Source organism: Aquarana catesbeiana, linkage group LG02 (genome assembly GCF_042186555.1).
Source record: "Aquarana catesbeiana isolate 2022-GZ linkage group LG02, ASM4218655v1, whole genome shotgun sequence".
NCBI classification, from domain to species: Eukaryota; Metazoa; Chordata; class Amphibia; order Anura; family Ranidae; genus Aquarana; species Aquarana catesbeiana.
Window position 1 is genome coordinate 747991604 of NC_133325.1, and position 26681 is coordinate 748018284.

The following is a 26681-nucleotide window of genomic DNA, read 5'->3' on the forward strand; positions in this document are numbered from 1 at the left end:
TATATATATATATATATATATATATATATATACATATATATATATATATATATATATATATATATATATATATATATATATATATATACACACACATATATATATGTACTAGACTATATATAGAATATATATATTAATACACTGCCTGCACTGACTGAATATAAAGTAAACACTGAATATAAAGTCTATGCTAAATGCAGAGTATATATATATATATATATATATATATATATATATATATATATATATATTGGACTTACTGTAAATATATATATACTGTATATCAAATACACTGCCACTAACTAAATAACCTGCCTGCTTTATCTAACTCAAGCTATCTCTCCGTCCACGCCATCAACACTACACGCGGCCGCTATGTAAGCAGCCTTATATAGTGTGGAGCATGAACTTAGTCCCCCTGAGCCATGATTGGCCAAAGGTGCCCTGCCTTTGGCCAGTTATAGCTCTCTCATCAGAGCGTGTTGTGATTGGCCAAAGCATGCAGGTCAGGTGCATGCTTTGGCCAATCATCATACAGCAATGCACTGTGATCTCACAGTGCTTTATAGGGTGTTCTGCGGCGCTTGAATCTCCCAAGAACGCCCCATATGTTTGCTTCATTTTAGAACAAACGCACACCCGATGTTCGAGTCAAACTTATGTTTGACTCGAACCGCGGGCTCATCCCTAACTAGCATGTTGATGAGTGGGGGAGCAGCCAGGTAAGACCAAATATAAGTAGATTAGGTGTAGGCTATTCACATACATCCTGAAGCTGGCCAAGCCTCCCCCCCCAGAGATAGCATTATCCTATACTACCTTGTTGCTAGAAAGTAGCTAAGACACTCCCAGACGATTCAAACCCCCTCAAATGTGCTCTCTCTCCCCTGTTGCTGTCGCTCTGATTTCAGTGATGCTGCGACAGAGGAGATAGTGGACCACACATGTGGGGGGGGGGGGGGTTTGAGAGCTTGCTCCCGTGATGGTGGGGAGGGGGGTGAGCAGTAACGGATGGAAATGTCTGACCAACATCCTAGGAACAGGGCATGAAGGAATGAGTTTTTCAGCCAGGCCTCATGAGTTACAGTACATAAATGGCCTATACCTATAACAAAGGCATTATTCAACTTTAGTCAAAGCTGCACGGTTTATTTTTATCTACAGGCACCCCCCACCTGCAAAGGCTATTTTTTTCGTAAAGGTGAACTAACCCTTTAAGAAAATTAAACATAGGGGTAAATGTAACAAAAGTGATGTAGAAAAAAAAGTGAATCCTTATAACTTATTTAAAATGCGTTTATACAATGCTGGAGCTTTGTTCATAGTGTCAGCAAAATTAGAATTTCAGTTGTTTTTTACTATGGAAATGTTATATCTTATTCCTGATTGCTTGGCTTTAGAGAAGAGTGTTTAACAAAGCATGGTATACATGCACCAGTAAGATGACCATTAATTGCTTCTATAGTGCGCTATTCATCAAACGCGGAGATAATTTATGAATGAATAGGCTGGCTCTTGCGGTGTAATTAGAGAGAAAATTGAGTCATTGCAGGGAATGTAAATTCAGTGGGGGATTAATGATATATAGCACTGCGTAGTATAGTCCGCGTTTTAATGGATTAATGGAACAGTTAATGGTAATTGGTTTTCATGATAGAAATAATACCTGGATTTGGACATCAGCAGCTGCTACAGGGAGTGTGCAACTAAACAAATGTCTAATGTCTGGGCATCTTATCTAATGTTCAGTCCCAGCATCAGTGGTGAAGGCCACATCCAAAACTTGGTGAAGGCCACATCCAAAACTTTTTTAGTTAGTTAAAGTATGACCCCTGTCAATTTTTTTTTTTTGCCATCTGTGCCCCATAAGGAAGATTTCCCTTCACTTCCTGTTCCAAAGCCAAATCTGGAAGTGAGAGGAAACCCACCCAAAGTGAGGGAATTCCCATGGGGTTGATTTACTAAAGGCAAATAAACTGTACTTTGCAAAGTGCAGTTGCACTCTGCAAGAGCAGTTGCTCCAGAGCTTAGTAAATGAGCAGAAACTCTGTTGATTCCCATCTTCCCATCATGTGTAAGCAAAAATGCATTTTTTTTCCCTTTGCATGTGATTGGGTATTCTTTGTAAAGTGAAGCTTTGAGTCATTTACTAAGCTCTGGAGCAACCGCACTTTGCAAAGTGTACAGTCTATTTGGCTTTGATAAACAAACCCCAGTGTGCCTTTAGTTACACTTTAAAAACTCCATTAGGTTATTTATCTGTGTCCCACTGGGGAAATTTCCCTTTACTTCCTGCCTAAGAGATGCAACAGGAAATGAAAGGAAATCTACCAGAAGTGGGAGGAACTTCCTTGTTATACAGCTGACACAGGAAGACGTGTCTAGATTGGAATATCCACCCTCAACTCTAGTTCTGGTGATGTGATGTATTCACCAGGACAAATAGAGAGGTGAATTCCTAACTGGAGACACAGACAGTTATAAAATACCTATGACCATCCATGCATAACAGAATACATTTTAAAGTGTTAGTTCACCCTTATCAAAAAAAGATCTGTACAGATAAGGGGGGCAGCAGGTAAAAACAAACTGAGCAGCTTGAATAATACCCTTGCTATAGGTGTAGACCATTTGTGTACCTCCCAAAGCCTGGCCGAAAAACTCCCAAAGATGGCATCGTCCCATCCTTCCTTGTTGCCAGGACATTGCTAAGACACTCCTACTGCTTATCTCCACAATCATTAAGGATGAGACAATGCCATCTTTGGGAGTTTTTCAGCCAGGCTTTGGGAGGTACATAAATGGTCAACACTTATAGCAAGGACATTTTCCAACTTTAGTCAACGCTGCACAGTTTGTTTTTATCTACCCACTTGCCCACCGCCAACAGTACATTTACGTTATTACTTTGACATTTAACACCAAGGTTATGGCAGCAGCTAGCTGCCATAACCCTGGTATCATTTTGTTCTGTGGGTGATTGGGCATCTGCTAATAGTGATCCTGGTGGCAGATTTGCCACGGGACCAATTTTAGAGGCGGCGGGAGAGGTGCCCCCCTCCCACCGCTTTCCAGTCATTTCCGCGTTCCGAGCTGTTGGTAAATCTGGAAGCGATTTGTTCTGTTGGATGGATAAGCAGGGAGCCGAGTGATGGAAAGATGGCCCTCACTTGACTCTATGCCCTTGGAGGACCGGAGCGACCTCCAACATCACTTCCGGGTCTCGGCCTTAAAGAGATGATTTTTTTTTTCTTTTTAAAGTCAATTTTTTTTGCTTTTAAAGGTAAATGAGAGATCTGGGGTCTTTTTGACCCCAGATCTCTTCATAAAGATGACCTGTCATGCTTATTTCTATTACAAGGGGTGTTTACATGCCTTGTAATAGGAATAAAAGTGATTTATAAAATAAAGAAATAAAGGGACAGTGCAAAAAGTAAAAAGAAAAGGAAATAGCATGCACGCTGGCAGAAGCGAAAGCATACATAAGTCGCACCCGCATATGTAAACGGTGTTTAAACCACACATGTTGAGGTATCGCTGTGATCGTTAGAGTGAGAGCAATAATTCTAGCAATAGACTTTCTCTGTAAAGCCTTGTACACATGATCAGATTTTCCGCAGGCAAAACCTTGGACTTTTGTCCGAAGTGCGTACTACGTGGTTTTTCAGCTCTTTAGCGCCACCCTTTGGGCTCCTTCTGCTAATTTCGTGTTAGTAGAAGTTTGGTGAGTGTTGATTTGCGCTTTTCATTTTGTGCTTTTCATTTCATGCTTTTTAGTTCAGGAGGAGGAGGATTTCTTGGACCAAAAATTGGTTGCTTTATTAATTGTGACCAATTATGTCATATGCCTTTGCTGAGGGAGCTCCAGGAGAATAATCCAGATGATTTTTGGAATTATCTCTGGATGACGGACCCCTGCATTCACCAACTCTTGGCATTGTTGACCCCCTATATTAAGAAGCAGGACACATGCATGAGGCTTTTATTTTATTTTTTGGTTGAATAATGATTTGATCTGGTATATTTTCTATATTTTTGGATGCATAGAATGCACTTTTTGATTAAGTTCTATTGGCAGATAGCATGTCTAATTTTATTTGTTTTCTTTTTTAATGCACAATAAAAAAAATGTGGAGAATAATACTTGGCTATGTGTTTTACTTCAAATGACAGTTTGGGAGTAGGCAGTTACATTTAAAAAAATACAATGTAAAATTAACAAGAGACACCAACATAGTTGTATCTTTGATCTTAAAAACTACGAGATAATGGTGTTGTGGTAACTTGCACCAAAAAGAAAAAAAAAAAAAACAAGCATAATAATAATATTCTTGATATCACTAGAAAAAAAAGCCTTTGAAAATGTGTTTGCAATAATTCCATCAGTATCACCAGCAAAGCAGCTTCATTATTATCCCATTAAAGAAGAAGAGAATTGTGCGCTGCATTTTGAGAGTTCATAATTTGCCGCGTCACGAATGTTAATTCTCCATTACGAGCGCTAGTTTACAAGACCGACTGATTCTGGCTCGTCCTTACTTCCCAGCATGCGTGTTTGTACTTTGGACTTTTGTCCGATGGACTTGTGTGCACACGATTGGAAAATCCGACAACAGACATTTGTCCGCAGAAAATTTTAAAGCCTGCCATCCAACATTTGTCGCGAAAAATACAACAATTGTTCAATGGAGCGTACAAACGGTCGGATTTTCCGCCAACAGCCTGTCATCACACATTTCCCGTCGGAAAATCTGATCATGTGTACGAGGCTTTACTCTAGAGTCTAAACAGGTAACATGTAAACATTTTTAGAGCATCGCCTATGGAGATTTTTAGGTACTGTAGTTTCTTGCCATTCCACAAGAATATGCAATTTTAAAGCATGACATGTTAGGCATCTATTTATTTGGTGTAACATCATCTTTCACATTATACAAACAAATTGGGCTAACTTTACTGTTTTTTTATTTTAAGTGTATTTAAGTGTATTTTTTCCAAAAAAGTTGCGTTTGAAAGGCCGCTGCACAAATACAGTGTGATATAAAATATTGGAACAATTGCCATTTTAGCCTCTAGGGTCTCTGCTAAAAAATATATATATATATAATGTTTGGGGGATCTAAATAATTTTCTAGCAAAAAAATACAAATTTAGAGTTGTAAACAAAAAGTTCCAGAAAAAGGCCTGGTCAACAAGTGGCTACAGACGCCCCTTGCCTGCATAGGCAGTTTTTTGGTATGATTTATGGTAATGATGATTTAATCACATTTTGTCAATAAATGACTTTGTCCTACGTGGATCCTGGTGTGTTTTATTGGAACATGGATCTCAGTTTTTCTACCACCCCGAAAAGAAAGTCTGTTTTTAAATGCTCTGAAAGTTCTTTGAGATTACTGCAGAAAGAAGAGCTTTTGGTTCAGTGCAGCTGTAGGCCCTCTTTTCTATCCAGAGGCTTATGGGTAAGGAACATTTCATCCTTTAATTCCACTGTAAATGTAGCTTAGGTCAGCCAGTACGACACGAGGTGAGATTGGAAAGTAACAATACTTATTAAAGAGACGGGAAAGGGAGAAATAAAAAGTGAAAGGTTACTGGAATGGAGCTGAAAGTGAGGGGAAAGATCAGTGAAGGGTGCACAGTCTTCCCTGCCAGTAAAAATTGCAATCACATAGCATGTTTGATATATTAAACTGAGTAATCGGGATGTGTGAAGCTCATTTCATACAGGGGATGGTTTTCTTAGCATAACGGGGCAGATATATGAAAGTCATGCATCTAATATTAACATTTCCCTGCACTTTTACCACCTGAAAATATATGAAATGTCAGATGACACTTCATAAATATCAGTCCCTCTGTATTCTCAGCCTCAGCATATTTCATCTAAATTATATGGCCAAAGGTTTGTAGACACCTGACCATCATACATACATGAGGTCATTCTACATCCCATTCCAAAGCCATGGACATTAATATGGAGTGTCCCCTCCTCTTTTCTTGTATCTATAACAGCCTCCACCATTCTGTTGGATAGGAAGACAAGGCTCAAAATCGGCATCCTGATTTATCTCAGTTGGATGGAGGTCAGAGCTCTTATGCGGGCTATTCAAGTTCCTTCACACCAAACTCTTCAAACTACACTATATTGTCAAAAAGTATTGCGACACCTGCCTTTACACGCACATGAACTTTAATGGCATCCCAGTCGAATGCCCCGTATACACGGTCGGACTTTGTTCGGACATTCCGACAACAAATTCCATGGATTTTTTCTGACGGATGTTGGCTCAAACTTGTCTTGCATACACACAGTCACACAAAGTTGTCGGAAAATCTGAGCGTTTTAAACGCGGTGACGTAAAACACGTACGTCAGGACTATAAACGGGGCAGTGGCCAATAGCTTTCATCTCTTTATTTATTCTGAGCATGCGTGGCACTTTGTGTGTCGGATTTGTGTACACACGATCGGAATTTCCGACAACGGATTTTGTTGTCGGAAAATTTTATATCCTGCTCTCAAACTTTGTGTGTCGGAAAATCCGATGGAAAATGTGTGATGGAGCCTACACACGGTCGGAATTTCCGACAACAAGGTCCTATCACATATTTTCCATCGGAAAATCCGACCGTGTGTACGGGGCATGAGTTTGTAGTGTTCAATACTGAGTTGGCCCACCCTTTGCAGCTATAACAACATAAACTCTTCTGGGAAGGCTGTCCACAAGGTTTAGGAGTGTGTCTATGGGAATGTTTGACCATTCTTCCAGAAGCGCATTTATGAGGTCAGGCACTGATGTTGGACGAGAAGGAGGTTCAGGATAGGAATGTTTTGACCACCTGCTGTCATCATAGGCTATCTGTACATAAAGCCTTACTTTATCTGCGGTGTTATGCCTGAAATGTGAACCAGAGCAGTGGTTTAGCAACACAAGGCTGCTTAGGAGGCTGCAGTTGGGACATTTAGACACGCACACACATACTAGAGCCAATTATGCCAATAGCCAAATAACCTACTAGATTTGCCTTTGGATTAGGGGAGTACTGGCTTGAGGAAACCCACGCAAGCACAGGGAAAATATGTACACTCCATGCAGGTAGTGTCCTGGTTGGGATTTGATCCAAGAATCCCATTGCTGTCCCTCTGCTGTCCAAAATACCACACCATTCTCACAAATAATCCTCATCATTTAACTGCTATTATCAAACGAGCATAACACATTTTCTAGTTTTGCATTCTTCCAGCATTGAGTTCCTTTGCTGATCTCTGCCTTCATTTGCATACCATCTCCAAACTGGAAAGGAAGTTGATGCTGGAAGACTTCCTATACAACTTGTACCAGCTGTTTGTATTGGCCAGTGGGTGCACATGCCCCTCTGCTACTCAACCTAGTCCTCACCTGGTTTCAACGTATCCCTAACCTAAACAGAACATGTCCAATAGGCTCATACATGGTGTCAGCATAAACACTTTTCTTTACAATTTGCTCCTCTTATGCCCTGTACACACGATAGGATTTTCCGATGGAAAATGTGTGATAGGACCTTGTTGTCAGAAATTCCGACCGTGTGTAGGCTCCATCACACATTTTCCATAGGAATTTCCGACACACAAAGTTTGAGAGCTTGCTATAAAATTTTCCGACATCAAAATCCATTGTTGGAAATTCTGATCGTGTGTACACAAATCCGACGCACAAAGTGCCACGCATGCTCAGAATAAATTATGCCCTGTTTATACTCCTGACGTACGTGTTTTACGTCACCGCGTTCAGAACGATCGGATTTTCCGACAACTTTGTGCGATGGTGTGTATGCAAGACAAGTTTGAGCCAACATCTGTCGGAAAAAATTCATGGATTTTGTTGTCGGAATGTCTAATCAATGTCCGACCGTGTGTACAGGGGATAAGACTCTAAGACTGCTTGAGCACCTCTCCAAACTGTCTTTCCTTCCTCCTTGAAGAGAATATGCATACCTCCATCCCACAATGCAATGCGGTGAGCCCCAGCAATCTATCAGCAGGCTTAGTCACTGCTGATGTGTGGGTAAAGGTCATGCCTATGGCCAACTCCGAGGAAGTTAGAATGTGCATACACTAGGTGATTTCTGAGGGCTCTACACAGCGATGAAAAAATGTACGACCTGAAACCAGCTACAGCTTTGACTTTATGTTATTCAGTTCCCATAGGTTCACTTTACAAATTAAACCTGTCATGTAGGAGTGTCAGTTTACCCTGACAGCCAGTTTCCAAGTACATTTTTATGGTCAACCAACCGGTCCACTTAATTAAGTTTCTTGGACCAGTAAAATCAGTTCCCAGAGTCTCCTGTTGGTAGGGTTGTACAACATAGATAAGGGGCGGGATAAGGGAGTCCAAACCCCCAAAACATCAGTGGTGCAGCAGACAGTGCTGACCGTTGCTCACCCAAAGTGTTGTGGCTGCTGCTCCTGCTGCCTGTCAGGTCCTGTCAGTAAGGAAGCTGCAATTCAGAGTGAGATAAGCTCTTTTTATCTTCTCCTCATCTGTGGTGGCATGACACAGCCACGAAAAAGACTGCCTGGTTTAACTGGTGAGTATGTTTCATGGAGGGGGGAGATCTGTACTGGGGAGAGCTGTACAAATGGGGGATGGGGAGGACTAAGGAAGGGTGGGGAGGGGCTGTACTGGGGGGGGGGGAGCTGCATTAAAGAGTTGGGGATCTGTACTGGGGGGGAGCAGTTCTAAGATGGGTAAATCTGTACTGGGGATAAGCTGTACTAGTGGGAAGATCTGTACTGGGGGAAGCTAAACTAAGGGGGGAGCTGTACTGGGGGGTAGCTGTACTAAGAATGGTACTGAGGGGAGCTTTATTGGGGGGAAGATCTGTACTGGGGGGTGGATTCTGTACTGGTTCTGCGCTCCTGACCCATGAACTCTGTTTATTAGCCACTCCTAACCCCACACTCTGTGTGGTATGCACTCCTGACCCCTGTACTCTGTGCAATTTGCACTCCTGCTGTCTGTCCTGACCCCTGTTCTCTGTGCCTTATGTACTCCTAACCCCTGTGCTCTGTGAGTTGCACACCACTGACCCTTACACACTATGCTGTGTAGTTCATACTCCTGACCACTGCAGTCTTACGTTATATTGTACAACAACTGCTAGTTGCTCAGTAATCAGCAAAAGGATAATTTTTTACAAATGATTGCGCTGAGCTTCATATTTGTCTTTTAGATTTCTGCTTGCAATTTAAGAGTATTTTTTGGATATTAGGACTGTTGCAAATATTACCATGTATACAGGTAGTAGTCCCATTGTTAACGCAATTTTGTCACAGCATTAACTGCAGCCCTCTACCGACACTGCCTATTTTTTCTGTGGCTGCCCAGGGCTAAACCCCCATAGGCAAAAAAAATTGCCTGCTGTGACATTACAGATTATGTGATACAGAGTAACGACGAGGACATCACATATCACAGCCTTGGCATGGAAGATTATTTCCCTTTATTGACCCTCAGTGTTACATCCATTTTAGAGCCTTAAAGGGAAACAATCTTCTGTGCCAAGGCAAAGTGATATGTGGTGTCCTCATATCAACTGTCTCAGAGACTGTATAGTAACATATCAGTGATCTCTAACAGTCTATAGTAAACTGTCAGAAGCCTTATGCAAGCTATACTTATCACCTTATATGAGGCTCCTTTGAATGCATCCTCTTGGGATATATTATCAAAGCTAATATGTATGAAAAACATTTATACCAAACCTGTGTTTTCTTGTTTGTTATATAATGTACACACAATGAGCGTTGTGGCGTTAAAGTGCTTTGCACGCACAAGAATGGATCAAAAAAATGTTGCATTGCCTAAAGCAGGCCATAAATTATGAGGTTTTATTTCCTGCAACCGCTAGTTGCAGGAAAGAAAATCACTTGATTCCCCCATCAAGGGGAATCCCTCCCATGGAGCTATTGTGTTCTCCCTTTGAGGGGTGGTGTGTGGGGGGAGCCGACCCTGCTGGGAGAACACAGTGATTACTGCTAGCGGTTATAGCTGTTGGCAATAAGCAAATGCTAAAAATCCAACATGCTGGTTGTACCCAAGTCAATTGATGGATCAACTTGGGTACAATCCGCTTGCCCATACAGTACATGGATGGAATCTCAGTCAATATTTATTCCATCTATGGCCATCTTTAGTGTTTCAAGTGTGCCGTATGCACTATCATATGTAATGCACCCTGCAGTGCACTGCCAGAGATGTTAGATTTGGGTGCATTAGGTAGCCCATTCAACTAAATGGGCTGCCTTAATGCAAGGCATCTTAACGTGATTGCACTAATGCAGCGCAATACTATAAGTGGGCCTTCAATGTGGGCTAGTCAGGTTATATGACTCAGGGATACCGAACTCTGTGCAATCTTCTGTACTACAGCATGGCTATATAGTGCTGGTCCCATGTATACAATTCAGTCTGACACAGAATTCATTGAGATATGGTCTCATGTAGTTCCAAGGATAGTCACAATGGCTGCAGTAGAGCTACATGCATTCAGTTTCACAACCCTTGAACTGAGGTTGGTACATCACATTCCTGGCCAGCATGAAGCAAGACTGTACCAGTGTACTCAGGGCATGAGGCTTCAGGTATGCAACCTATGAATGTATCCTTCATTTTCTGAGTAGACATGTGCGGTTTGTTTAGTTCCGAATCAAAATTCGTACAAATTTTTTGTTATTCGTGAATTCAGATGTATCCAAATTTCCGAATTACAATAGCAATGAATTTAAACAAATCTGAAATAACAAAACAAAATTTGTCCGAAATTCAAAAACGAATAAAACAAAAACCAAATGAATTCCGAAAAAATTAAACAAATTTAATTACAAAATTATTAAAAATTTATCACAAAAAATTTAAAAAATAATACAATTTAAATAATGAATCCAAATGAAATGATTTTTTTTCGTTCTGCACGTCTTTTTCTGAGTACTGTCAAGACAAGCGGTATTATGGGGTAGGATTATGGGTAGCTTCTGTATAGCATAGCCCTGGCTAAATGTGCCATCTAGAATGGAATGGAAATGATCTCATGGTCTTGTGTGAAAAACCATTTAGTGATTTACTCTGTAGTTTCGTTTTTTCTATATCCACTAAGGTTATAAGCACAGATTTATGATGGATGCATTGTATTCTTGATACAGGCCCCTAGCTCTTAGGATTGAATAGTCCATTATACCAAATCCAACAATTACATGTGACCTTTCACAGGTCAACACAACCTTTCCATTTGTTTTTTAAAATTGATCTACATTAAGGCTGTTTATTCTGAGAAGAGCACTGATATGAGAATGGATGACCCCTGCCCTTTCAGTAGTCACTTAGACCAGGCAAGCCTCAGAGTGCTTAATAAGTGGAGGAAATCTATTCTGAGTGAAGACCTTCTAGAAGAATTAAGCTTCTTTCCTGTTTCTTGGGAGAAGGGAAGAATTTGTAAGAACAAATCATGGTTAAAAGGTTAGCCTACTCCTATTTCCTTTTTAACCATTTCAGCCCCGGAAGATTTGGCTGCTCAATGACCAGGCCATTTTTCGGCACTGCGTGGCTTTAACTGACAACTGCGCCGTCGTGCGACGCTGTACCCAAACAAAATTGACATCCTTTTTTTTCCCCACAAATAGAGCTTTCTTTTGGTGGTATTTGTTCATCTCTGCGGTTTTTAGTTTTTGCAATATAAACAAAAGAACAATGACAATTTTGAAAAAAACACAATGGGGTTTATTTACTGGAGAGTGCAAAATTAGGCTCACTTCTGCAGAGAAACCAATTAGCTTCCAGGTTATATTGCCAAAGCTTCATTGAACAAACTGAGGTTAGAAGCTGATTGGCTACCATGTACAGCTGCACCAGATTGTGAGTGCTCCAGTTTTAGTAAATCTCCTCCAATACCTTTTACTTTTTGCTATAATAAATATCCCAATTTAAAAAAAAAAAAAAAATTTCCTCAGCTTAGGCCGATATGTATTCTTCTACATAGTTTTGGTAAAACAAATCGCAATAAGTGTATATTGATTGGTTTACGTAAAAGTTATAGCATCTACAAAATAAGGGATAGATTTATGGCATTTTTATTATTATTTTTTTTTTTTTTACTAGCAATGGCGGTGATCTGCGATTTTTATTGGGACTGCGATATTGCAGCGGACAAATTTTTACACTTTTGACACATTTTTGGGACCATTGAAAATTATATAGTGATCAGTGCTATAAAAATGCACTGATTAATGTATAAATGTCACTAGCAGGGAAGGGGTTAACACTAGGGGGCAATCAAGGGGTTAACTGTGTTCCCTGGGTGTGTTCTAACTGTGGGAAGGATGGGAGTGACTAGGGGAGGAGCGAGATCAGTGCTTAGGCCTTATGCACACTGGACGTTTTTGGCAGCAGCTGTTTTTGGCAGTAGACGTTTTTTTCTACAGTCATTTAACTCTCCATTATTATTATTATTATTATTATACAGGATTTATATGGCGCCAACAGTTTGCGCAGCGCTTTACAACATGGGGCAGACAGTACACTTACAATACAGGAGGGATCAGAGGGCCCTGCTCGTTAGAGCTTACAATCTAGAAGGGAGGGCCCATCATGTTATCCTATGTGTTCATGCACACATAGGCTATTATCAGCAGTTTTGGGCCGTGGCGTTTTTGAGCAGTAAAAAAACCCCAAAACTAGTGGGTTCTGAGAGACGTTTTTCAGCTGTAAAAATGCTCTAACGCTGATAAACGTTGATAAACGCTCAAAAACGTCACTCACCAGCGTTTAACATTTTTGATCTATTGAAAAAAATATATATATATTTTTTTTTCTTCAAAAAAAAAACGCTAAAAAATGCTAATGCGGAAAAACGCTAAAAAACGCTAATAAACGCTAAAAAACACTAGGGGAGGCATTCTGCCGCAGTATAACTGCAGCGGTCGGTCAGGAACCGGTTAATTGTACTCTTCTTTTTCTATACTTCCAAATGGCCTACTTCTTTTAGCCTAAAAAAGACATTGGGGTTGATTTGCTAAAACTGGAGAGTGCAGCTCTGCATAAAAACCAATCAGCTTGCAGTTTTTATTGTCAAAACTTAACTGAACAAGCTGAAGTTAGAAGCTGATTGGCTACCATGCACAGCTGCACCAGATGTTGTGTACTCCAGTTTTAGTAAATCAACCCCATTGATATACTCCAGCATGGTGCTTAGGGGGCCTTTGAAGGAGAGCTACTAACTTACTGATTGCTAAAAAAGGGAGCCTATTCAGGTGCACTGAAGATGGTGTAATATGGTTGTGGATAGGCTGTTAGAGCAGTCACCATTTGTCACAGTCAGGCTCGAAGACCAGTAGCTATAGCAGTAGCAGGGCTCCCACTGACCAGCTGGGTAAGTACAGAAGCAGGTCACCCTAGTGAATGACACGGGCTCACCTGAGACGCAAAGTATTAGGTGCCATTCACCAGAGCTCCTGATGGCGGAGATGAGTTTTGCTGTGTGTCAGTACCAGCTCACAGTCCTCAGGATCACCCCACCAGAAGGTGAGAAAGCTGGGGTCCAGTATCAGATAAAGCAGGAAGGGATCAAGCAGAAGCATAGTCAATAACAAGCCAAAGGGTGGTAATGAATGGTTGCATGTTGGGATCAAGTAGAAGAAGTTGAGGAACAGGTCGAAAGGTTGGTAATGAGTGGTAGCGAAAATACGAACGGCAGCAGGAGTGACAAGAGTGAGATATTGGCTGGGGAGAGCACAATAATCTGGCAGGAATAGGAAGTGCAAAGGCATGGCTAAAATAGGAAGTTCATGGGAGGAGCAAAGGGTTCAAGGTACAAGAAAAACAAGCTCAAGGCAAGGTTGTTCAAGGAATTGTCCAGGCTGCTGTCCAGCATCCCAGGTGGTTCAGCAAGAAGAGATACCACCAGAGACAGCAGAGGTTGCAGGTTCAGACCCAGGTCCTGACACTATTGTTTAAAGGGACTGCATCTTGTTTATTAACAACTGGTCATTTTATTATGAGTACATTACTGTTGCTTTAGTTATTATGTTGGCATTCATATAAAGACTTTTCTCTGACTTTCCTAATTTTTATAATTGTTCCATGTATGCGATTTAGAACACATGGAAGCTAAGTAGGTCAACATGAAAGGCAACCAGTTTGCATTATCAGAAATGGTCAGAAATATCTACCACCATCTTTTAGTTTTAACCTCATTCAGCCTGCACCTGACCTGTTGTGGCCTATTTTTTCTGCCCATTTTCTATTACTGTGTACCTTGCTGTTCACTACTGAAATTACACTAGCAGTGCCCTCACTTTTACACTAGTGCTAACGATTTCATTACCAATATCAGGGTATACAGTTATCCTAGCATAGCCCTAAAATGTTGGTTTGGGGTGGGTTGAGTTGCCCTGTGGGTTTCTTAGAGTCCTAACTGGCAATATTTCCCTTCAGTAGTCTTGGTCTCCATCCCCAAAGCAATAATTAACAATTAACTCTTTTGCAGCTGGATTCCACAATTATATCTTTAGACTGGATTATGAATACTTAATTAAGGCATGACACCTTAACATAGCTTAGAGGGGTTGTATGTAAACCCTCGTGTTTTTTCACCTGAAAAAACTTCTGTCAGTCACCAGCCCCCAGCCCCCCGTTTTACTTACCCGAGCCCCGTATTTCCCTTGGCAGAGATGTGCTGTCCATCTCTGCACAGGGTTCTCGACTCTTGATTGGATAGATTGATAGCAGCACAGCCATTGGCTTCCATTGCTGTCAATCAAATCCAATAACGCAGGCGCTGGGGGCGGGGCTGATTTTGGCATTCGTGTCTATGGACGCCAAATGCCCGACTCGGGAGCGAGCCCGCAAGGAAAACCCCAGGAGTGCGCTTCTCCTAGGGGGTTATCAGATGTGGGGAGGATCCGCGAGAGCCGCCAAGGGACCCCAGAAGTCGAGGATCGGGGCCACTCTGTGCAAAACTAGCTGCACAGTGCAGGTAAGTATGATATGTTTGTTATTTTAAATTAAAAAAAAAAATGAGCCTTAACAATCACTTGAATAATAACCCTTGGCACTGGAGAGCCAGTGAGATAAAAGAAGTCATCATATCATTCAACTTGCCAGAAACCATATAAACCTGACATATCAGTTTTGAAAGGAATGAGCCTCTAACCAGACGCAGCAGCAATCTAAGCAAATATTTTGCTGCATCCAGGTATGTATTGGTTAACGAATATGGAATGTATTTTTGAATACAGACAGTATAACTACAACGAAACCTGTATTTATATCAGCTTCTTGTAGTTCCCTGAGCAGCTCCACTGCTTTACACAGTGTTGTCTGTCTGATGTTGTGAATGTGCTTAGATGAGAAGAGAGCACATGGGTGATGTCATCAATGAGCTGCTGCTCCTTGATTCTCCTATCACCAGGCTGGGTAAAGGAGAGGTAACTGAGTATGCAGACCCTCAACAGCTTTTTTTTCTCTAGTTATCTATCAGATGGGTGAGTATCATTCCTGTAGATTATTGAGCAAAGGGGTGTTGAGCTGTGTGCATGCAGGATACTTGCAGCTATAAGAGTAAGATAGGACATATACAGTATGTGGGGCATACAACTGAGATCTTGAGATTATTTTTGGTTTCATGCATCTTTATCAGGGTCTAATTTTTTTACAAGTGATCCTAGATAAGGGAGAACCTTCATCTTTCTGGATAACCTGACATTTGTGAGTCCTCCCCTGTCCCCCCAGTGGATGCCTTGTACTTTTTAGCTCATGTGAAGCAACCCAAGCCATACATACAACCTAAATCAGTCTGGAGCACCAAAGTGTTACATTCCTAGCTTCCTTCAAATCTGGCCAGCTGTGATTTTTTTTTCCTCTGTCATTTTCTAGGAAACAGAACCTAAGATTGAACACTATCCCTGCATGCTGTTCTGTGACATGGACACACCTTTTACGTATATTATACGGTGTGAATAGAGGGTTGTGTTCTTATTCCTCGCTCCTCCCGGAGTAATTTGCCACAGTCTAATTCCGTAGACAGGGTGGTCCCCGAAGTGGAGTTGGACGGGTGGGTCGGTTTACATTGCAGACCGTAAAAGAAACAAAAGGCCTTGGCATGCAAAAAAGGATGAAAAGAAACATGCATAAATTAATAATAATATGGCAATGACAACATAAGAACAATGAAAATAACAGTCAATGTCAGCACAATGAAAATAACAGTAAGGAAAATTCAACTGAAACAATGGGAAAGCAATAAAAAAAAAAATAATACATGCAAATAAAAAGTAAAAATGTGCAGCAAAGTATGCTGATGCTGAATTTAGTAACCAGAACTTTAGGGCTGAGCATGAAGGAATTTGCCAAACACTGCTTGTTCTGGCATATTCTGACTACCCTTGACTAAATTTTGAGGCTGAACCAAGGAAGGGAAATGGAGAATCTGTAAAGGAGACCCAAAAGAGCTCACACCAAAAGCATCCATCTTTACTGTCTCTGCACGCTTCTTGATTTTGTCTTAAGAATATTATTAGCACTGGTCCTAACATAATATTTGTTCTAATGTACTTTGGTGGCCAAACTGGAAATTTAGGGTTAAATTGGGTTTGTTAAAGACTACACTAAATATTTAAAACAATGTTCAAGGTTAGGCTTAGGGGTTGGAGGCTAATGCCCTGTACACACCAGCGGACTTTTTGACCGGACTGGTCCGATGGACTGAATCCGGCGGACAATCCGACCGTGTGTGGGCTTCATTGAACCTTCAGTGGACTGTTTCTGTCGAAAATCTGACAGACTTTAGATTTGGAACATGTTTCAAATCTTTACGTCGGAACCTGTTCCTATTGAAAAATCCGCTCGTCTATATGCTAGTCCGACGGACGAAAACTGACGCTAGGGCAACTATTGGCTACTGGCTATGAACTTCCTTATTTTAGTCCGGTGTACGTCATCATGAATCCGTCGGACTTTGGTGTGATCGTGAGCAGGCAAGTCCGTTCATTTGAAAGTCTGTCGGAAGTCCGTCAAAAGTCCGTTGAAAGTCCGTTGGAAAGTCTGTCCTTTGTTGCCGAAAAGTCTGCCCGTGTGTACAGGGCATTAGACTTGGAGTAAAGTAATGCCCTGTACACACGATTACACCAAAGTCCGACGGATTCGTACGTGATGACGTACGACCAGACTAAAATAAGGAAGTTCATAGCCAGTAGCCAATAGTTGCCCTAGCGTTGGTTTTCATTCGTCGGACTAGCATACAGACGAGCGGATTTTTCGATAGGAACTGGGTCCGGCGGAGTTCCGACATAAAGATTTGAAACATGTTCCAAATCTAAAGTCCGTCAGATTTTCGTCAGAAACAGTCCGCTGAAGGTTCGATGAAGCCCACACACGGTCGGATTGTCCGCCGGATTCGGTCCATCGGACCAGTCCGGTTGAAAAGTCCGCTCGTGTGTACAGGGCATAAGTCTTTGACAAACTTGGGCAATTCAGTGTGAGCATATGGAGAAACAAATGCATATGCAGAGGTAAAGTATATAGAAAACCTCATGTCATATTGATCAGGAGATCCATATTTTCAGGAGATTGTGAAACAAAGCCAGTTGAATCTTTTTGCAAAATATGACATTTAGAGCCCTTTCACACCGGGCCGCCCATAGCGTCGGCAGTAAAACGCCGCTATTTTTAGCGGCGTTTTACCATCGGATTAGCGGCGCTTTTACCCCCCACTAGCGGCCGAGAAAGGGTTTAAACCGCCCGCAATGCGCCGCAATAGCGGCGTTTTGCCGGCAGTATCCCAGCGCTGCCCCATTGATTTCAATGGGGAGCAGCGGTGGAGGAGCGGTAAACACACCGCTCCTTCACTGCTCCAAAGGAACTGCTGGCAGGACTTTTCCTGATGTCCTGCCAGTGCAGCGCTCCGGTGTGAAAGCCCTCTGGCTTTCACACTGGAGACAATGCTGCAGCTGTTTGAGGGTGGATTGCAGGCGCTATTTTTAACGCTATAGCGCCTGCAAAACACCCTCGGTGTGAAAGGGGTCTTAATGCCAATCTTGATTTTTCCTTTAAAATTCAAGCTTGGCCCTTTTGTTGGTGAATGGGACTGCCCATCAAATTGTAGAGCCAAAAAAGGAGACCGGGAAGGTGGGAGGGGTTGGGGTCAAGATTTGCAAATAACTTCAGCATTCTATATTTCGGGGTCTACTAGTAATGATATTTCCTGATGGCAACACCATGCAAATGTGTTTTTTTACACTTTGGGTAAATTACTTAATTGGTATTATTTTATTGGGGGTGAAAAATGTATGCCAAAATTTTTTTGGGTACTGAATATACATCAGTGCCAGATAGGAATAGGCAAAGAAAATGTAAACAATTGATGACAAAACTTCATATGATGAAACATTTGGTACCAATAATTCTCCTCCAGTAAGTTACTGTACATAATTAGCCATGTTGAAAAAAGGCACCTATTGTTACACACAATTTGGTGGGCCTGTCAGCATCCTCGGGAGAAACATGGTAGCTGCCATTACTGTAAAGTTTTAGAAAACCATAGTTGCCTGGCTGTGCCTGGCTTCAGTGCTTTTGAGGGATGAACCATGAACAAGTACACAACAAGTGAAAAGCAGAAAGAAGAATAAAGAAACCCTTATCTCTACACCGGTATATTGTTCAAATAACATTCTTAGAAGAAGAGGTCAGCAACGAGACATAATTGTCTCATGATTGGTGTACTTTAATATGTGTAAACCCGTCACAAGCCCTGTGTCCTAGGTAATATTCCTGTATATGTCCCCTTTCCAGCTGTACAATTTTCCTTTCTCTACAGGAGAAAAAATGCCATTTCACAGTCAGGAGGTAATGTGAGCACCTGTCTTTCCAAGCACTTAGGACACCAACCATCGCTGAAGTCTTACCTTGTCTTATTGTAGGAGCAGCCCCATCCGCACCTGTAATTCACAGAGGCATCGAACACTCACCTGTTCTATATCACTGTTCTTCCGGGATTTGTAGATGAACTCTCCTATTGCTACAAAGACTGATAAGACGAGTCCTGCAGCCAGTACAATGAAAATCCCTCCAATGTTCTCCACTCCTAAAGCGCTGGCTTCTTTACTGTCCTCTTCTGGACAACCATTCCCTCTCCACCATTTCTCCTTCATCATGTGTAATTTCCCCTCTTCCTGGAGCTGTAAGATGGCAATGGTAATTTTATCTCTGTATGGTGAGCCTGTGAGAAGATCGATGGAAAAAAAGGAGTGTGTAATATTCATAGTATTCATTATAACAGAAAACTGCAGTACCATCATTTAATGTTTGCTTAGTTAATGAAGTTGGGGCAGCACACAAAGCTGGAGTAGCACACAAAGCTGGATTTTTTTTAGACCAACTTAATAAATTTGGGTCAGCAAAATGGATGATTGATTGCTGGATCGGATTGGGCTCAGGTAAGAATATGTGGGGGGGGGTTACGGTAAAAAAAAACATGGAGGCTTTAGAACCACTTTAATGCATCCTCTGCATTAAGGTTAAAAATGCCCCATTACCTATCCTACATAACCCCATACCTAAACACTTACCTGGCTCCTGTCACCGCCCCAGCACTGTCCCAGCCCCAGCATTGCTCCCTTCACTTTGTCTCACAGACAGGAAAAACTGAGGACAGCAAAGCCATAAGCTCCTGCTGCTGTCAGTCAAACTCCTGTGAGGAGGGAGCTGGGGGTGTGGCTTAACTGCCCTGTGCATGTCTATGGATGCACACAACCCTCGGGAGCGTGTATGCATGGGTGCCTCCTTAGCACCTGGCTTGCTAAGGAGACACCTGGAGGAGGGAGGAGCAGACAGCATCAGCAGGAGTCAGAAAAGGAGGTTAGGGACCCTTTGTGTAATATTGTTGCACAGAGTGTCTAAGTATAAAAAAATGTATCCTTTAGTATCATTTTAAAGTGGGCGTAAACTTGTGTCTGCGATTTTTACCTACAGGTAAGCTTAAAATAAAGCTTACCCGTAGGTAAAATTATTATCTCCTAAACGTGAACCGTTTAGGAGATATTCCAAAAAGCAGCAGCTGGTGATGCCACCTGCGCATGCACTCTTCAGGGACATCATACCATGCCATTCCTTCAGAGGTCTGTGCTGTAAGCAGTGATTCCCGTGCGCATGTGCGGGAGTGACATCATCGTGGCTCAGCCAGTCAGACAACAGGAGTCTGTGAACCCGGAAGGAAGACTGGGTGAAGATGGAAGCCCTGTCAGCAGTGACAGCACACCACTGGAGGGCTTCGTTTTAAGGAAAGTCTCTCATAATGTGCGATGTATAATAACACATTATGACATTGCTTTTTTTTTAACCGCTTGCCGACCAGCCGTCGTCATTATACTGCGGCAGGTCAGCACGATCCCGCGAGGTGTTGTAGCTATACGTCGGCTCCTTTAAGCGGGATAGCTGCACAGCGGGGGTGCCGATGCTCGTGGCTGACGGTCGCGTTGACCGCCGGCCACGAGCGATCGCAGGCACGAGAGGCAGAACAGGGATGTCATCCCCTCTAGTCAGTCCCCTCCCCCCTACAGTTAGAACACACTGAGGGAACACAGTTAACCCCTTTATTGTACCCTAGTGTTAACCCCTTCCTTGCCAGTGACATTTATACAGTAATCAGCCATTTTTATAGCACCGATCGCTGTATAATTGTCAATTGTCCCAAAAATGTGTCAAAAGTGTCTGATGTGTCCACCATAATGTCGCAGTCACGATAAAAATCGCAGATCGCCTCCATTACTAGTAAAAAAAATAATAATAATAAAAATGCCATAAATCTATCCCCTATTTTATAGACGCTATAACTTTTGCGCAAACCAATCACTATACACTTTTTGCGATTTTTATTACCAAAAATATGTAGAAGAATACATATCGGCCTAAACTGAGAAAAGAATTAGCTTTTTTTTTAAAAAATTGGGGCTATTTATTATAGCAAAAAGTACAAAATATTGTGTTTTTTTCAAAAATGTCGCTCTTTTTTTTTGTTTATTTCGCAAAAAAATAAAATCACAGAGGTGATCAAATACCACCAAAAGAAATCTCTATTTGTGGGAAAAAAAGGATGTCAATTTTGTTTGGGTACAGCGTCGCACGACTGCGCAATTGTCAGTTAAAGCGACGCAGTGCCTTATCGCAAAAAGTGCTCTGATCAGGAAGGGGGTAAATCCTGACCGCTTTAAGTACTTACTATCTTCTTTACGGTGAAGAGCTTTAGCCACACTTTGATTTTAATGACAGAGTTGCTTTAATTTAGTCCCTCCACCTTTTTTTAGACTTGCAGTATTGATGTATCATGAAGATGTGACAAACATTAATCAGTAAGATAAATATACAATCGAAGGCTATGGAAATAGCAGGGTTAACTGTATTTGATCATTAATCCTATTTCTCTGGGACAAATATATTTGTCTTTGTACTCTTGTCACTTGTATTAGCATTTTTCAAAAACAGTTCCCAGAAACAGTGTATTAAAAAGATGAACGTAATTTATACATTTGGAAAATTACATTTCTAGTGAGGGCTGGACATCATTTATTCCCAAAGCAAAGCGTATGGCTGGAAACATAACATTTTTGTCACAAGCGGCAGCACACCAGTTGAAATGGAATTACATTTACATCGGATACAATGACAGAGAAGGCACATACAAGAACATATCTGTCAGAATCAGAGAACCCATCTATCTCTGGCATACATACTGCAGACAGTTCTTACACAGACTAATCCCCACCTGACAGTGCCTGCAAAGTTCTGGTGATGACATTATTGGGCAGAATCAGTGGTAAGGGACCAGAAGAGTGTCTCCTCTCAGGTAACTATCCACTGACACCAGTTAGCTTGCATTAGTTGAATTTTCCCCCCACCGACCACCAGTAAAAGGGCATTCTTCTTTCCAGTGACCACCAAAGGCAGGTATTTGGACTGCCATTGCCCAACAAAGTAAGCAAAAAATTTGTCCTCTCACTGACGACCAATGTAAGGTGACACTACACTGACCGTCATTGTAAGGGGGCAATTCCAGATTGACCACAAATGTAAAGTGTCATTCCTGCTCGTACTGAACACCAAAGCAGGGGAACATCCCTCCTTCCACTGACCACCAATGTAAGAAGGCATTTTTCCTCCTACTGACCACCAAAATAAATGGGAATTTTCCAATTTACTGAGAACCAATGTAAGGGGGCATTCTTTCACTCGCTGACCACCAATGTACAGTAACAGGCCATTTTTCCACTTATAAACAATGTAATTGGCACTTCACCACTGACCACCAATAAAAGAGGGAATTCTTCCTCCCAGTGACAGCCAATGTAAAGAGTCTGTTATGAGGGATCTTGTTTTTACCATTGGTCACTAACAGCTTTTAATAGTAAGGCTATCCGATGACCAGCAATGCAAAAGGGGTGGATATGGGGGCAGGGCTGTCTTAATGAGTGGGCACACCTGGGCACTGCCCAGGGGCCCCAGTTTCATGGGGGGCCCCTGCACTTTCCCAAAAGCAGCTGGTCCTTGAGCCCACGCTGCCCCGAAATTGGGGGCCCATTGATGGCACTGAGAGTGATGGATACAGAGAGGAGGCAGGCTGGCAGCGGTGCGCCGTGCTGTGCACAATGATACCTATTATTTCACAGCCAGCAAGGAGGGGCAGGGCCGGAGCGCCAGTGATGTTCTGACCCCACCCCATGCAGGGGTGCTCAGGACTCAGAGGCTGCGGGTTAGGAGCTGGAGCTGCTGAGTCGGCAGCACTGAGAGCCCACCTGCGGAAGTAGCTGTGTGGATGGTGTCATGGTGAGCCCAGCTGTCCAGCACTGTTTGCACCAAAGGGCTTGGAATGCCCAGAGTTATGCTCCCTCCTCCGCCCCTCCTTCTGCCTGCTTGATTGGTATAGGTGAGTCCAGTGCTGGAGGTGGGCACATAGCCAAAAGTTTACATGCACAGTATCTCCACTAGAAAAGGGGGTACTACGTGGATGGAATAATGGTGATGGGGGAATATCTGGGATGTAGAGGGGTCAGAGTACTGGGGGGATATCTGGGATGTAGAGGGGTCAGAGTACTGGGGGGGATATCTAGGGTGTAGAGGGGTCAGAGTGCTGGGGATATCTGGGGTGTAGAGAGGTTAGAGTGTTCGGGGGATATATGGGGTGTAGAGGGGTCAGAGTGCTGGGGGGGATATCTGGGGTGTAGAGGGGTCAGAGTGCTGGGGAGGCATCAATCTAGTAGATATAATAAATGCACAGGACAGCATTGTTACTTTATGTATGTAGTATGTTCCCACGGATTCTTTGCTGTACAGAATGATTGTTCATGTAGTTAATGCGGAGCTCCACCCAAAAGGGGTTGCTCTGCTTGTCTGCCTCCTACCTACTTGATGTCTGTTTACCTGCGTTGCCTCCATTGTAGGGGCCCCAGAGCATTACTTTGCCCAGGGGCCCATGATGCTATTAAGACGGCCCTGTATGGGGGTAGTGTTGGTGGTGGTGGAGGTGGGGAGGTATGCCAGTGCAGAGAGCAGTTAGTAGGAGGTATGAGGAGGTGTACCATATAGGCCACTGGCTACCAGTGCTAGAGGGGTTTGTTAATAGAGGTGAAAAAATATCAGAGGTTTAACTTGAAAAGGAATGGTGTAAACAAGCAGTGCATCTCAAAAACATGTTTCTATGAAGTCCTGTAATTTCTAGTTATAGCCCTGCAAGCGCAATTACTGTATATGCCAATAAAGCTACACTTTGTATGTACTAAGACCTCATTTACATCAGAATGTATGTTTTAATGTGCATTGAGTTGACATGGCCTGCCAGGCAGTAACATGTGTTGCATTTTTGAAAGGCTCCATTTGAGTTGACTTGAATGCCAGCCAAATGCAGCATGCTGGTCTTTTCTCCAATGCATAAATATGCACTGATGGGAAAACGTCTAATGAAAACAACTGATTTTCTATTGTCTGTGTATTGTTCACATAAAAAGTCAAATGATGGCAGTCTACTTATTACTCCACAAGGATTGCGGTTGAGGAAAGGATGTGATTAAATTGAAAACGAGTGATGGTCCTAGAGAGGCAGCTATATATGGCACATTGAGGAAGTAGACTACAGTGAGGGAAAAAAAGTATTTGATCCCCTGCTGATTTTGTATGTTTGCCCACTGACAAAGAAATGATCAGTCTATAATTTTAATGGTAGGTTTATTTTAAAAGTGACAGAATATAGAGAAAGGACGGCCGCACTCCAAAATAATGCCTTTATTGAATGAAGCTTAATCCATACATCAATCAGAGACACAGGTCCAGATGATATCTGACGCGTTTCATTAATGGTGCTTAATCATATCATTGATTTGGTGTTTTTGGACTGTTTAGTTTAACAGTGAGAGACAGAATAACAAAAAAAATCCAGTAAAACGCATTTAAAAAAGTTATAAATTGATTTGCATTTAAATGAGTGAAATAGGTATTTGACCCCTTCACAAAACATGACTTAGTACTTGGTGGCAATACCCTTACTGGCAATCACAGAGGTCAGACATTTCTTGTAGTTGGCCACCAGGTTTGCACACATCTCTGGAGGGATTTTGTCCCACTCCTCTTTGCAGATCCTCTCCAAGTCATTAAGGTTTCGAGGCTGATGTTCGAACCTTCAGCTCCCTCCACATATTTTCTATGAGATCAAGGTCTGGAGACTGGCTATGCCACTCTAGGACCATAATGTGCTTTTTCTTGAGCCACTCCTTTGTTGCCTTGGCCATGTGTTTTGGATCATTGTCATGCTGGAATACCTATCCACGACTAATTTTCAATGCCCTGGCTGAGGTAAAAAAGGAGTTCTTACCCAAGATTTGATGGTACATGGCCCCGCCCATCGACCCTTTTGATGCAGTGAAGTTGTCCTGTCCCCTTAGCAGAAACACACCCCCAAAGAATAATGTTTCCACCTCCATGTTTGACGGTGGGGATGGTTTTCTTGGGGTCATAGGCAGCATTTCTCTTCCTCCTCCTCCAAACGAGTTGAGTTGATGCCAAAGAGCTCGATTTTGGTCTCATCTGACCATAACACTTTCACCCAGTTCTCCTTTGAATCATTTAGATGTACATTAGCAAACTTCATACAGGCCTATACATGTGCTTGAGCAGGGGGACCTTGCGGACACAGCAGAATTTCAGTCCTTCAAGGCATAGTGTGGTACCAATTGTTTTCTTGGTGACTATGGTCCCATCTGCCTTGAGATCATTGACAAGTTTCTCCTGTGTAGGTCTGGGCTGATTCCTCACCATTCTCATGATCATTGAAACTCCACGAGGTGAGATCTTGCATGGAGCTCCAGACGGAAGGAGATTGATAATTATTTTGTGTTTCGTCCATTTGCAAATAATCGCACCAACTGTTGTCACCCTCACAAAGCTTCTTGGCGATGGTCTCGTAGCCCATTCCAGCCTTGTGTAGGTCTACAATCTTGTCCCTGACATCCTTGGACAGCTCTTTGGTCTTGATCATGGTGGAGAGATTGGAATCTGATTGATTGCTTCTGTGGACAGGTATCTTTTATACAGGTAACAAGCTGAGATTAGGAGCACTCCTTGTAAGAGAGTGCTTCTAATCTCAGCTCGTTACCTATATAGAAGACACCTGGGAGCCAGAAATCTTGTTGATTGATAGGGGATCAAATACTTATTTCACTCATTAAAATGCAAATCAATTTATAACTTTTTTGAAATGCGTTTTTCTGGATATTTTTGTTGTTATTCTGTCTCTCACTGTTAAAATAAGCCTACCACTAAAATTATAGACTGATCATTTCTTTGTCAGTGGGCAAACGTAAAAAATCAGCAGGGGATCAAATACTTTTTTCCCCTCACTGTATATGCATTAATTTGTTAACCTACTGCAGGACCTCAAGTTTGACTTGGTACAGCTAATGTTAAATAAAGGCTCTGGTTTAGCAAACTGAGGGCTTTCACATAAAAATGAATAGGCAGAGGGCAATAAATCACTGAAAAGTTCCACTGCTTTGAGTTGAGTGCAAGTAGTATTGTTATTGGTTTTGTTGTGAGGGAAGCCATAAAAAATGGGTGCACTGCCATGTTACTACATAGAAGTAGGGATGAATAAAATGAAAAGGTCTTAACTGGGAAACCCCTCTACCTAAAAGGTTCTTAAAGCGGACCTTCAATCATTTTTCAACTTTCCATCTATTAAATTTTCTGCCCTTGTTGTTTTAACTTTGGATAGTAAAAACATTTTTTTTCTGCCAGTAAATACCTTATACAGCCCACTTCCTGTTTCTTGTCTGGTAAAAAGCCTAGGCTTATGACATCATGCACAGGTCTCTCTCTCACTCTCCTGAAAATTTGCCAGGAAGGGGGGGGGGGGGGAGTCATAAGAGGGCCAATGAGAGCTGCATGGCTGCAAAGCTAAAGGTCTGCCTCTGTGTAAATCTAGGAAGTGAACAGGCAGCAGCTTCAGCTGCCCACAATAAAAATGGTTGCAGCCAGAATCAGTGGAGGGAGATTTCTGTAGCATAATTGGCAAGTACAGGATCACATTATATATAAAATAATACGCAAAGTGGTTGGAGGGAAGCTTCAGAATGGCAAAGATGTTTTTATTACAAATTATGTGAGT

The 26681-nt window shown here is 42.1% G+C and overlaps 1 protein-coding gene across 4 annotated transcripts in view; it reads right to left on the reverse strand.

The window, feature by feature from the left end:
- Positions 1-26681, reverse strand: part of GRIK1 (glutamate ionotropic receptor kainate type subunit 1) — a 652481-nt gene that overhangs the window by 35634 nt on the left and 590166 nt on the right. For 2 of the 4 annotated variants that reach the window (XM_073617102.1, XM_073617100.1), the window contains 2 exons: positions 19003-19253; positions 15972-16133 (listed from right to left, as the gene is read on the reverse strand). In XM_073617102.1, coding sequence (XP_073473203.1) covers positions 15984-16133; positions 19003-19253 — 401 coding nt within the window. In that variant the 3' untranslated portion in view covers positions 15972-15983. The remainder of the gene's footprint in view (positions 1-15971; positions 16134-19002; positions 19254-26681) is intronic. The other 2 variants (XM_073617099.1, XM_073617101.1) reach the window with 1 other exon arrangement.